The sequence below is a fragment of the Mastomys coucha genome, unplaced genomic scaffold, assembly GCF_008632895.1.
Source record: "Mastomys coucha isolate ucsf_1 unplaced genomic scaffold, UCSF_Mcou_1 pScaffold5, whole genome shotgun sequence".
In the NCBI taxonomy this organism is placed as follows: domain Eukaryota; kingdom Metazoa; phylum Chordata; class Mammalia; order Rodentia; family Muridae; genus Mastomys; species Mastomys coucha.
Genome location: NW_022196911.1, coordinates 93113773 through 93127129, shown reverse-complemented (window position 1 = coordinate 93127129; position 13357 = coordinate 93113773). Strand labels below are relative to the sequence as shown.

Here is a 13357-nt window from a genome sequence, read left to right as displayed (position 1 = left end):
GGCTGTCCTGGAACTCACTCTGTAGACCAGACTGGCCTCGAACTCAGAAATCCGCCTGCCTCTGCCTCATCTAGAAGAGGGCATTGGATTCCCTGGAACTGGAGGTAGAAGGTTGTAAACTGTCACGTGTGCTGGAAATTGAATCTAGGTCCTCTGGAAAAGTAACCAGTGCTCTTAACCACTGAGACATCTCTCCAGTCCCTATTGTTTGAGACAGAATTTCATGTAGCTCAGATCAGCCAAACATGACCTTGAACTTTCCCCAAGATCTTTGTATATCTACCTTTCCAAGGCACCCGGCCCTGTGGACTGATAAAACTACAGAGGAATGCTAGTGAATGCACTAAGCAAACCCTCTGATGTACGTTCTCAGCTTCCCTATCATTGACTTAAAGCCACACACAAAGAGTAGCACTCCTAGCTGAGAGGGCAAAGAGCTGGGGTTAGGAAGCTGGTAAACGAGAGGAAATCAACTAGGTAAAATGCTGTATGAGGAATGATGGGCCTACATTTCTTGTTATAAAATATCAAGTTTCAGCCGGGCAGTGGTGGTGCATGTCTTTAATCCCAGCACTTGGGAGGCAGAGGCAGGTGGACTTCTGAGTTCAAGGCCAGCTTGGTCTACAGAGTGAGTTCCAGGACAGCCAGGGCTACACAGAGAAACCCTGTCTCGAAAAACCAAAAAAAAAAAATAAAAAATAAAAAAAAAATTGAAGTTCCTATAGTATTAAGACTGGCTTTTGGCTTAAGAATCAAAGTTATGGAGGCACAGGACCAGCATGCATCTGTGTGTAGGTGTGTGCACTCAGGACTCTGAGGAAGGGAAGTTGCACATGTACTGAAGCCAGTCTGAAATACATAGTGAGTTCTAGGATAGCTACAAAAAGAGATCCTGTCTCAAAGAGGCAAAACATAAACTCACACACATACACAAATTCAAATTACATTCTAAAGAAAACATTACAATAAAACTCATTTCCTGGGCAATCTTGGTGTTGAAGGCAGAAGCAGGTGGATCTTTGAGTTCAAGGCCATCCTGGTCAACTTAGTGTGATCCAGGCCAGACAGAGCTGCATGAGACACCCTTTTTTTGTTTTCAAGACAGTGTTTGAATAGTCCTGGAACTCACTCTGTAGACCAGTTGGACTCCAGAGATCTACCTCTCTCCCTGACTCCCAAGTGAGACTCGGTCTTTAAAAAAATAAAGCCCAGTACTGGGGAGGCAGAGGCAAATCTGAGTTTGAGGCCAGCCTGATCTACAGAAGGAGTTCCAGGACAGTCAGGGATACACAGAGACCAACCCCGACACCGGGAAAAAAATAAATCCCAAACCAACCAACAAACCACACCCAAACTAAAATCATGATTGCATAGTAAACAAAAATCTTTCTTAAAATCAGCTAGGCTAAGATGTGAAAGTATTCAAAGTATTCAGAACATATTATATGTATATATGAAGTCATTGAAAAAATACATTACATGCAAAAAAAAAAAAGAAAAAAAAAAACCACAAGGTAGCTGGCTAAGACTGTAAGTGTTCCAGAGAACACTAAATTCCCTCCAAGTTTCCAAAGTGTGGCTAGTGTGGGACAATTTCTTTACACGTTAAAAATAAGTGATAAAATTTACATGCTACCTGGACCCGTATGCTCCTAGTCCCCACGACTTGCAGCCCAGGCACCCAGATGAGAAGGGGATGTTAAGCAACTATATGCAACATTTTTATTTTTATTTTTTGGAAGAAGATCTCAGACTGTAGTTCAGACTTCCGGATACTGAGATGGCAGGTTATGTTCTTACAGCTCGTCAACGCACACGTTCTTTATACAATTCTATACACATCTTGTAAATGAAGCCTTAACACTAAAGGTTTATTATGTTAAGTGGTCTAAGGACGCGCCTCCGCGAAACTTTGTTAACAGCACAGGGCCCCTGACAGGGGCTCCAAGGGCAACTAGGCGCGCCTGAACCGATTCTGCGATCGGCTGTGTGACCTTGGACACGCTCCACGCTCTCTCTGGGCTTCAGTTTTCAAATCCGCACGTCGGAAGGTGAACCACGTGGTTTTCACGGTCCAGCTCAGCGCGGAGCCCCGCCGACAGCGGACCTCGCCATTACGGCAGCTTCCTGTGGGCGCGGCGCAGGATTTTAACGGTCTCCCTTCCCGCCCCCTCCGAGGCCCGCGAAAGCCTCACCTCGCGTACGCCGCCGCGAGTGACCGCTCTCCGTAGAGCGCAGTCCGAGCCACTCGCGTGCAGCCCCGCCCCACCCCGGAGGCGTCCCGTCGTGCCCTGCGCTCGACGCTCAAGAGCCCCGGCGCCTCCCGCCTTTCCTCGCGGCGACCCCGAACTCCTCTCCTCAGTTCTCCCGGCGCCCTGTCCTATCAACGTCCAGCACCCTAACCAATCCGGCGCTCCCGGATCCCTACCTTCCGCCCACCATCCTCCCCGCGCACAGCCGGCCTGAGCCCGAAGGCCTTTACCAGGCCGGCCCAATCAGCGGCGCGCTCTCACCAGCCCCACCCCAGAGCCCCTCCCCTCGGCCAATAAGCACTCCCCATTCCGCCGCCCGCCCAGCCAACCGGGGCTTGAAGCCAGCCGACCAATGGGCGCGCGGCGGGCCTTCAACGCTAGCCTTCTGGCCAATTGGGGACTCGGCGTGGCCCAGGCACTAGCCAGTCGCTGTGCAGCGCGGTGCCGCCGCGGAGAGGTCCGGCAAGAATATCCCTCCGCCTCCCTCCCTCCATTTCTCTCCCTCCCAGCGATCCGCCTCTCACTTACTGCCGCCCTTCCTTTCTCCCTCCGCCGCCCGAGCACCAGCCGCGCTCCGAGCTGCCCCCGGGGTCCCTCCCCCGCCGCCAGAGGAGCAGCTGCTGCCGCCTAGCACATTAGGAGGGCGGAAAGAAAGAGAGTGGGGAGGAAGAGGAGCCGGAGCGCCTACCCGCAGGCAGCCGGTGAATGGGCTTGTGGTGACCCCCACCCCCCACCCCACCCTCCCTTCCCACCCGACCCCCAACCCCCATCCCCAGTTGGAGCCGCCGCCCGACAGGCCGGGCCGTCGTCTTGGGAGGAGTCCCCGCCGCCGTCACCTCCGCCATGGAGCTCATAACCATCCTTGAGAAGACCGTGTCTCCGGGTAGGTCTCGGGGCCGGGGGTCGGGCTGAGGTGACTGCGGTGGGGGAGGGGGTGGCCCCTCTGACCCCGCTGCCTCTCCCCCATTCCTCCTGGCAGATCGGCTGGAGCTGGAAGCGGCGCAGAAGTTCCTTGAGCGTGCGGCCGTGGAGAATCTGGTGCGTGCCGCCCCGCCGCGCCCCATCCCGCCGCGTCCCCATCCCTGCGTGCGGGCCTTCCCGCCCTCCTGGAGGCCCAGGCCTCAGGAACCCACCCCGCCCCATCTCGTCCCCCTTCCCCCCCGCCCGGCCCAACCTAACCCCGCCATCGGGAAGCCGGTGGGTGTGTCCCGCCCCGGGCCCTGCGTCTAGCCAATGGCGAGGCGCGCCGGGGTGATCGCTGTCCTATCGCCGCGCGGCCTGAGGGCGGCGGTGCAGCGGGAGGGAGAAAGAGGGAGGGAAGGGAAGTTAGGTTGCATAGCGCTGCGTGTTCAGCAAGGGTGGGGGTTGGGGAGCCGGGCCTAGGGGCCATGTGGAAGCTCTGCGCCCTGCCGCCTGCCTCGTACTGGCTGCGGCCGGCTTCTCCTTCCTGTCCCATGGCCCCGTGGCTGTCTGCAACTACTTCCCAGAGCCCTACCCTTTCCTAAGCTCCCTTGCTCCGTGCTCATGGCCACGCCTGGCACCCGACCACCTCTGAACCCATTGCCACAATTTTTTGGTTTTTTTTTTGTCCTATTATCCCATTCCTGGTCTAAGTGTACACGTATATTCTGTTTGGACTTGGATTATCAGAGATCTCATGTTTAGGGCTCTCAGGCTGAGGCTCATTTCTGAGATTGAGCCTGTTCCCTGATAAATCACAGGGGTAACCCCGTTTTTCATATTTTCGGATTTAAGTACATTTTAAAAAAGAAAAAAAAATGACTCACTTTTGTATAGCAATATGTGGGATTTTTAAAGCAGCCTATTGCCAGAATGTTTCTCCTCTCCTTTCTGGGGGAAGAGGAATGGAGGGAAGGGTGGATGGTATTGAAAGTCTCTTAAAGGTAGTAAGTTTTAAAAAGTCAAGAAAACATTGTAACCAAATGTAGTCCTTTGTGATAGCTTGGCAAAATAGTAACATCCATAAAGCGACAGATCTTATTTGTACTGACCGACCACTTTTTTGGGTGGGTAGAGAGGTAAGCACTTTGTATTAACGTTTTTTATCTTTTAACTCGCACCTTTTCAAGCATTTCCTGGTTAGTGTAGACTGAGAATTCTGCTCATAGTATATTCTTGGTTTTGCTTTTGCTAGTTTGCAAGTAGTCCTTTTTCACGCTCCTAACACTCTTCAGTGGCACATAATAAAACTTGAGGAATTACCTCCTGAGTTTGTAGAGTTTGCTAACACTAAAAAAGTGTGTCTACTTTGGGCTTCTATAACTTTCCTGATTGGGCAGATCCCGGGCCCCCACTCTCCACCCCAAGCCTCTTGCCCCCCATGTGTATTCTTCTGTATGTATGCTCTGGAACAGGAAGGAATGTGTTTTAGATGAGTATCTTATTTATTTTTCTCTTTTTTGGGGGGGCTGGGTTTCGGGGCAGGGTTTCCCTGACTGTCCTGGAACTCTAAACCAGGCTGGTCTTGAACTTGGAAATCCACCTGTCTGCCTTCTAAGTGCTGGGATAAAACCGATTTTTCTTGACAATTTATCTTTCACATTGTTGTGTTCTTTCAATTTCTGAACACTAGTTTATACTTTGACTTACAGATCCCTTTTGTTGAACATTCATACCTAAAAGGTGTGGAGTTCTAGGTCTTACATCTGTGTTATACTTAGATATATGTGTTTGAGAAGATCACTTATATGAGATCAGAGGGCTGTCCTTACTGGTATTTTTGGACAAGATTTTTTTTTTCTAAAGTATACTTTTTAAGTAATCTTTATTCAGCAGTTTTGCAGTACTGGACATTCTTGTACAAACTTGTCACTAGGATTAAGGCATCACCAGGTGTCAGTTTGCCTTTAATTCTAGGGAGCTGTTTATTAGACTTGGGCTCAAAATGTGTTCTTGATAGGAAGAATCTGTCTCTTCACACAGCGGTTTTTATAGGACTTGTCCTTGAAGTGGCTTACATTGCTTACTCAGGCCTTAACTTTTTGAACCCAAGGAAACCTGCAGTGTTGAGTCTAGGCCAGTACCACTTGAAAGAGATATTTCCCAGTTTCCTGAGATACTTTGATTTGATACACATTTGATGTGCTTCTCTAGTGCTTTACAAGCAAGAGGAAATTGCTGATATACTTAACAATGCACCTTCTCTACAGCCCACGTTCCTTGTGGAACTGTCCAGAGTGCTGGCAAATCCAGGAAACAGTCAAGTTGCCAGAGTTGCAGCTGGTCTACAAATTAAGAACTCTTTGACATCGAAAGATCCAGATATCAAGGCACAGTACCAGCAGAGGTGGCTTGCTATTGATGCAAATGCTCGACGGGAAGTCAAGAACTATGTAAGTGACTGTCCAGTCCTTGATGTCATATGGTCTAAGGAACGACGTTGTTGGGCATGGTCGTTTGCATGCCACAGAGCGTGATAGTGATAGGTTTCTGAGACCTAAACTTTAACTGAATGTAAAAATTTATTTTGATTAAAGTCTCTTCAATGTGGAAATAGGTGTTTTGTGCATTGGTGCAGTGTTGGGTTCAGCTAGCTAAGATGACTGCAGCAGCTTGGGAAGCTTTAGTTGGGTCTGTAGATAGAATTAGAGAAGTACAGGTTTTGGTGTTGTATATATCACAGCCACTTAAGACATTTCACTGGTCCTATTTCTTTAGCTCAGTGGTAGAGGTTACCAGTAGCTACAGAGCCTCAGGTTCTCTCCTTAGCGCCACATGAGAGAAAGTGTATTTGGGATCTCTAGAATGAATTCAGGCAAGGAACGTATTTTCCACGCAGTCTCGTGTAGCCCAGGCTTGCATCAAAATCCTGGTCTTCCTGTTTCAGTTCTGAAGCACTGGGATTGTAGGCATAAGCCACCACACTGCACTCTGATATATAAAGGGTGTCTGTGAACTCTTATCGTTCTGCATTTACTCTAAATGGAGTCAGGTGTTTGCCACCATGCCTGGATTTTCAGAGATATCTTAAAGATATTTCCTCCTTTTTTAAAAATGTGTGTTTATGTATGTTTTAGGAACTTTAGAAGCCAGAGAGGGTGTTGATTTCCCTGGAGCTGGAGTTACATGCCATTGTGAGCATCAGACAAGGAACTGAACTCTCAGGTCCTTTGGGAGAAAAGGGAGTGTTAGGCTGTTTTGCTCTCTCTCCAACACAGTCAAACAGCTCAGCTCCTTTTTGCTTCAGTGGTAGCAGGTCCTGTTTGCTGGTTAAATAATTTTGAGTCAAGCATAGAGCTTGCAGATTTTTTTTTTTTTGTTTGTTTGTCTGTTTCACTATGTAGTCTAGGCTGGCCCGAAACTCACAATCTTAACTGCCTCTGCCTCCTGAGTCCTGGGTGTGTACCTTGTCTTTTTATGTACTTGAAACCGATTATGGAAAACTTTCTTGAGATCTCAGCATTGAGTTCTTTGCTGGTTTTGAAACATTGTGGCATTTTTGTTGTTTTGTTGTTTTTGTTGAATTTGAAAGCACAGGATTCAAATGTAGATAGGCTTTTTTCCCCCCTTGGAGACAGGGTTTCTCTGTATAGCCCTGGCTGTTCTAGATCTCACTCTGTAGACCAGGCTGCTCTCAAACTCAGAGATCTGCCTGCCTCTGCCTCCTAAGTGCTGGGCTTAAAGGCATGTGTCACCACCCGCTTTCCTTCTTGTTTTAAGTAATTGTTACTTAGTGGTATTTATGGATAGAGGCCAACAGAAGCTGGGTAAATTAAATAGTTGTAGTGGTAATTTGTTCAGGGTATTAAGGTGGAAGTAAAAGGAATTTCTGTTTGTATTTAGGCAGGTCAAGATTATGGGCATCATAACTGCTGGATTTAGATTCACTTTAAGCAAATTAGTGTCCTTTGAGGCAGATGCAGTGACCTAACCCTAACCCTTTTTCAGTCATCCTGTCTACTGCCTGTCAGTTGACATAAGTTAGAAAAACCAACTTATTTTGACTCTTCCTTGGAGTATATAAACTTATTTCTATCCTTATTGTGTCTTCTGAGAAATGACATTTTTCTGAAGTGTTGCTTTTAGACAGGGTCTCGCTATAGCTAAACTCACTGTATAGGTTAGGCCAGCCTCAAACCCAACAGAGATCAACCTGCTTTATTTCTCTAGTTCTGGATTAAAGGTATACCAATGTGTCTGCCTATTTGTCTGCCTATTGAGTTATTTGTAATTACGTATATGTGTGTGGGTGTGTGCACTTTAGTACAGGTGCCCATGGAGGAGATAGGTGTGGAATCTAGGCCCCTGGAGCTGGAATTACAAGGAGTTGTGAGCTGCTTGATGTAGGAGCAGAGCTTGAGTACTCTGCACGAGATGCATGCACTTTTAATGGCTGAGCCATCTTTCCAGCCAAGCATAATAATATTTTAATCCTCACCTCCTCTTAGTTGTTGGATACAAATAAAATATTTTTTCTCTTTTGTTGGTTTTAATTGTTTGAAGCTAGAGATCTCACACTGTCCCCGGCTGGCTTCTGCCACACACGGTAGTCCCTTCCCTTCCCTTCCCTTCCCTTCCCTGGTACTCCATGTCTGCACCTTGTGCTGGGGCTTAGTCAGACTGGGTTACTCCCATTCACCTTCTTAAGTTTTAGAGAGCTTGTCTCATTTTTCCTTTGTGGTTTTCAGGAAGGTGCTCACTGTGTGGCCCCGGCTTTCTTCCTGCCTCAGTCTTCTGAATGCTGAGCTTATTAAGCTGGGAGCCAGGGTGTGCACCACTGTATGCCTTTGACAGATGACAACCATTCTAGCTCTGCTGTTCCTAGAGAGCAAAACTTTCATTTAAGATTGAAATTATTGGGTGGAGGCTGGCAAAAATGGTATGCCATATAAGAGAGCGTTCATACTAGCTAATAGCTGTATCACAGGGCACTAAGTGACCAGACCTAAGTCAGCAGAGCAGGTCTGAATGTCTACCAGCTTTTTTTTTTTGGTTCAGTGTTCATGCCAGGAACAGTTAACTGTTTGCCTTTGAGTGAGCTCATGATTCTTAGTGAGTTCATGGTCTGAATTAGCTGATCATGGTAATGGTTAACCCTGCACAAGTGGTGGCTTCCTCCTTTATCCGAATCTGTGTGATTACCCTGTATAAATGCTGCATTTCCAGTGAGACATGCTTAGTGGCAGATTTCCATTTGGCATCACTGACTACTTCTTGGTGATGGCTAAGAACACTATTTTGGTTCCTAGGCATACAGAACTAGTCCTGAGAGTTCAGTTATATAATGGTTGAGTTTTAAATTTTGGTAACATTTATATGATGCTGTCACTTAACCCCAAGCTTTTTTACCTAAGTCAGTACTAGATTGTAATGAATAGAAAGGAAGGAAGTATGTTGGTGTTGGTGAGAAAATCATTTCCTTGAGTTGGATTAGATTAATGTACTAGGGATTTCATTTACCTGGATGCTCCACACCACGGCTATGCATTCCACAGCCCGAACTTCCTGTCCATAAAAGGCAGCAAGCGTGCTCTTACTACAAACACATGCCTAGAAAATAATATTTTGCCCTCATCTCTCCTGCCTTGACTTCCAGGGCAGCTTCTTCCTGACATGTATGAGTTTTGATATAGCTGAGTTGGGAAGAAGTCTGTCTGGCTGCACGCGAGGGTGGATTGCTTAAAGGTTCTGGAGGCTGGTGTTGAGACTTAAGGAGTCTGTGGGGGTGAGGAGAACAGATACCAGATATGTGTTACAGAAGTGGTTGTCGATGGGTGAAATGCACTCGGACTGTTAGAAACTGATGCTCTGTGTCATTTTCCCTCTCCTTCAAACCCACCCCTCCAGGTTCTGCAGACTTTGGGCACAGAAACTTACCGGCCTAGTTCAGCCTCACAATGTGTGGCTGGTATTGCTTGTGCAGAGATCCCAGTAAGCCAGTGGCCAGAACTAATTCCTCAGCTGGTAGCTAATGTCACAAACCCCAACAGCACAGAGCACATGAAAGAGTCCACATTGGAAGCTATTGGTTACATTTGCCAAGATATCGTAAGTATTTGCCTATTTCTAGTTTCTGTGCTTTGATTCTTTTAGCTGCCCCATGAGTAGTGCTGGGTTCTCTCAGGAGATGGAAACACTGAGCTGTTGTAGGACTTTAAAAGATGGGAGTACTTCTTCAGTTCCTAATGATGTTCTAAAGTAAGGACCTCAGAATGGGGCTGAGGTTGGGTGTAGTACCGTAGAGTACCTAGGATTCATGAGACCTTTTGATATGGTCTCCTGCACAAAAAGAAAAAGAACAAACTCAGTGGAAATCAGAGATTTTGTTTTGAGACAGTCTTGTATTCCAGGCTGACCTTGATTGAACTCCTGAGCTTTTTGCCTCCATTTCTCAAGAGCTGTTCTTGGGGGTTCGTGGGGAGTAGCCATGACTGTTCCCATGCCTTTTTAGTTACTGTCTGGAGGCCAGTTTTCTTACCTCCAGCGTTAGTCACTGAAACCACGCAAGTCTTAGCTACAGCCCTCCTTGGACTACTGCTGGTGAGGTTTATTCCTTGTTCTCTGGTCAGCACTGACTTAGTACACAGCCCATAGCATTTGACCTGAGCTTAGATGTCCTTAGTCGTTCGCTGCAGGTCCTTGGCTGTTCTAAAACTTTATTTTTGGTACAGGTGGGAAAAACCACCAGACTGCTGCTGTCTCTGTCCAGAGACAGGGCTGCTGAGTTAGGTTTGTTTGGTTTAGTTTGCACCATAGGGATTTTGCAGGTGCTTTGCAGAACTGTCCCAAATAAAAATGTAAGAAAAGGTTTGTGATTCCCTTCAGTAGCTGTTCTTATTGGAAGGACAGCTGTTAGTCAGCAGCATATTGCTAAGCTGTTAATTTTCTCTGCTTGTTTTAGGACCCAGAGCAGCTACAGGATAAATCCAATGAGATCCTGACTGCCATAATACAGGGGATGAGGAAGGAGGAGCCTAGTAACAATGTGAAGCTGGCTGCTACCAATGCACTCCTGAACTCACTGGAGTTCACCAAAGCAAACTTTGACAAAGAGGTATGTTTCTCTGACATCATAACCTGTTTAGAGTACGAGAAATGAAAGACCTTTTTTTTTTTTTTTTTTGGTTTTTCGGGACAGGGTTTCTCTGTAGCCCTGGCTGTCCTGGAACTCACTCTGTAGACCAGGCTGGCCTCGAACTCAGAAATCCGCCTGCCTTGTCCTCCCAAGTGCTGGGATTAAAAGCGTGTGCCACCGCCACCGCCACCGCCACCGCCACCCTGCCCATGATGACCTTTTTTAATGTGTTAGGTTGGTTATTCAGTTTGCTTTAGAGGCTTTCATCACGTTTCACCTGGCAAACTAACACTATACCTAGTGGCTGACGTCCCATTTCTCCAGTCTCCAGCTGCTAGCACCCACAATTCTACTTTCTGTTTCTGTGAACTTGATTACTCTGAATACTTCATATAAATATGAAAATGGAATCAGGCCTCATTTGCCCTTTTAAATTTTTGAATTACTATAATGTTTTGTGTATGCACATGGCATGTTGGGAGTGGTACACATAGTGTAGCAGTCAGGGGACAGACAATTTAGAATCTGTTTTCTCCTTTCCCCTTTCTGTTGGATCCATGGGTTGAGCTTTGGTCATCAGGCTTGCACACCAAGTACCTTCACCCACTGAGCCATCCTACCAGACTATACTTGACTTTTCATAGCTAGGTTTGGTTTTTTTGTTTTGTTTTTTACTTAGCATAGTATCTTCAAAAGTTGTCCATGCATGATAATTTTCTTTGTAAAGCTAGGTGTTGGTGATGGTGATGATGGTGATGATGATGATGATAAATGTTTTATATGTATATACTGCATTTTGTATATCAAGCCATCCATTTTAGGCTGCTTTCACTTTTCAGATACTGTGAACAGGACTATTGTGAAAATGAGCATGTGGATGTTTTTTGAAAGCTGATTTCAGTTCATTTTAGCCTATACTCAGAAGTAGAATAACTAAGTCATATGCTCTGAAAATATTTTTGGATTTATGTTTATTGATACCTTGGGTCAGTTTTTGTGGTTTCTTGGCCTTTGAGTTGTGAGATCTAAAATACCACAGCAAACAAATTTGTGTGGTTTGTTACGTCTTTTTTTTTTGGCTTTTCTGTTTTTCTTTGGTTTGTCAGACAGGCTCTGAATGCTAGGATTAAAGGTGTATGCCACAATGGCCAGATTCAGAGAAAACTGATATAATTGGTTCAGAAGTGGAATTTTCCTTTGCGATCACAGATGATTTAGGAAGGCTAACTGTGACGTTAACCATTCTGTTCCCCCTTTACCAGGTTTGATGTCAACTTGTCATTTCACCGAAAAATTTGTCTCAGAAATCAAATGTATCAAATGAGTATCTTGAAATTTATTTTGAGGCATTGTGTTCACTCTTTATAACCCTAGCTAACCTAGAATTCACTATAGAACATGCTAGCCTGAATCTTAAAACTTACATATAAGGAAAGTGGTTTTCCTACATGTAGGGTTTTGGTTTTCTGTATTTTCCTCTTTTCACTGGCTATTATTTAAACCTTGTGAAAACCTAGTCTTTCTGTCTTCTCTGATAGTCTAGTTAACGTATTCCTAATGTTCTTTACCTTGTCCGCAGTCTGAACGGCACTTTATCATGCAAGTGGTCTGTGAAGCCACACAGTGTCCAGATACAAGGGTAAGTTTGTTGCTATTTGAAAATTATCTCTCCCTGTCTTCCTAGGAAACACTCTTATCACCCAGTTGGGAATTTAGGGAATCGTTGAATTAAGCAAAGTTTGAGTAATCTTGTTAATGAACATTTTTTACAATATATATAATAGAACTATTACTCTCTTAAAGTTTGAGATTTGATCGTCTTTGCTAATTTAGTGCCATGAGTGATTCTCTCCATTGTAGACATTGAAACGAAGGGCATTGCTACTGCTGTGACCTAAGCTTTACCCTGGACCTTAGTGAAAGGAGTGACTTGGTCTAGGTGGCACCAGTAGTTTAACCCTTGTGTGGGTTTTCCTCACTGGACCATGGAAGTGGGGCAGACTGAATATACAAGAAGAGAGTGAGAATGGAGGTCAGACGACAGTGTTACCTTAGTCATTTGAACACCTCTGCAGACTGCTTACTGTCTTAGTAACTGTTTAATTTGTTCTTAAAGGTAAGAGTGGCTGCTTTACAGAATCTAGTGAAGATAATGTCCTTGTATTACCAGTACATGGAGACATATATGGGTCCTGCCCTTTTTGCAGTAAGTATTTTATGTAATTTGAACTTGAAGTTAGTTGCTGGGCTCATTATTTTTAATTGGTATTTTGTAATTCTGTGGGTTTTTTGAAACTTAGTATTATGAAGTCAAGAAAATTACTTGAGTATGGGTATTAGGCTTATTGTTTATTTTTGTGAGACAGTGTTTCACACCATAGTTCCCGTTGATCTAGAGCTCACTATATAGAGCACTTAACCACTGAGCCCACAAATTGTATTTTTTTAATCTTGAATGTCTGGTTACAGGGATGTCTTAACTTGAGTTTGTACTTACTTGGTGTCCTTTTTCCCTTTTAGATCACAATTGAAGCAATGAAAAGTGACATTGATGAGGTGGCTCTCCAAGGGATAGAGTTCTGGTCCAATGTCTGTGATGAGGAAATGGATTTGGCCATTGAGGCTTCAGAGGTGAGCCAGGGGTGAGCCTCTCTGAGAAAAGCTGCTATTGTGTCAGAACTTTACACGTTTCCTTTGTGTGTATCATTCTTCTGGAGGGGTTCTGTTCTGACTGGGTGACTGTAGAGATACCAGATGCCCTCAGTAATGAGACAATTCATGTTTTTGCCAATTGCAGGTCTTCATACTGATAGTTCTGCTGTGAACACAAGGGGGCAGCAGGTTGTCAGCTTATTGAAGTGGCAGCAGGGAGTTGTTTTCTTAGTACAAGACCAAGATGTGTAATTAACAGCTTACTAGCTCTGGAGAAGTAGTCAGATATGGGGGGAAGGGTATCTTTGACCTGGAACCTTGAGCAGCCTCCTCTTTGAGTTTCGTGTGAGCCAAGAGAACACTGTATCAGACTTGGATCATTTTTTAATACACCAATTTCCTGTGTGTTTAGAAACTA

At 45.4% G+C, this 13357-nt stretch overlaps 1 protein-coding gene and 1 long non-coding RNA gene across 2 annotated transcripts in view; one reads left to right on the top strand and one right to left on the bottom strand.

Annotated features, from left to right (window-relative positions):
• Positions 1–1708: 1708 nt before the first annotated feature.
• On the bottom strand, positions 1709–2628 carry LOC116077211. The gene is made up of 2 exons (XR_004113189.1): positions 2429–2628; positions 1709–2127 (listed from the first exon to the last, which is right to left on the bottom strand). It is a non-coding gene; the product is annotated as an uncharacterized LOC116077211 (long non-coding RNA).
• Positions 2629–2741: 113 nt separating this feature from the next.
• Kpnb1 (karyopherin subunit beta 1) overlaps positions 2742–13357 on the top strand; it is a 27097-nt gene continuing 16481 nt past the window's right edge. Inside the window, exons 1-8 of the mRNA XM_031351581.1 lie at positions 2742–3135; positions 3232–3290; positions 5423–5605; positions 9060–9260; positions 10114–10266; positions 11867–11926; positions 12404–12493; positions 12808–12918. Of these exons, the coding sequence (XP_031207441.1) occupies positions 3096–3135; positions 3232–3290; positions 5423–5605; positions 9060–9260; positions 10114–10266; positions 11867–11926; positions 12404–12493; positions 12808–12918 (897 nt within the window). The 5' untranslated portion in view covers positions 2742–3095. The remainder of the gene's footprint in view (positions 3136–3231; positions 3291–5422; positions 5606–9059; positions 9261–10113; positions 10267–11866; positions 11927–12403; positions 12494–12807; positions 12919–13357) is intronic.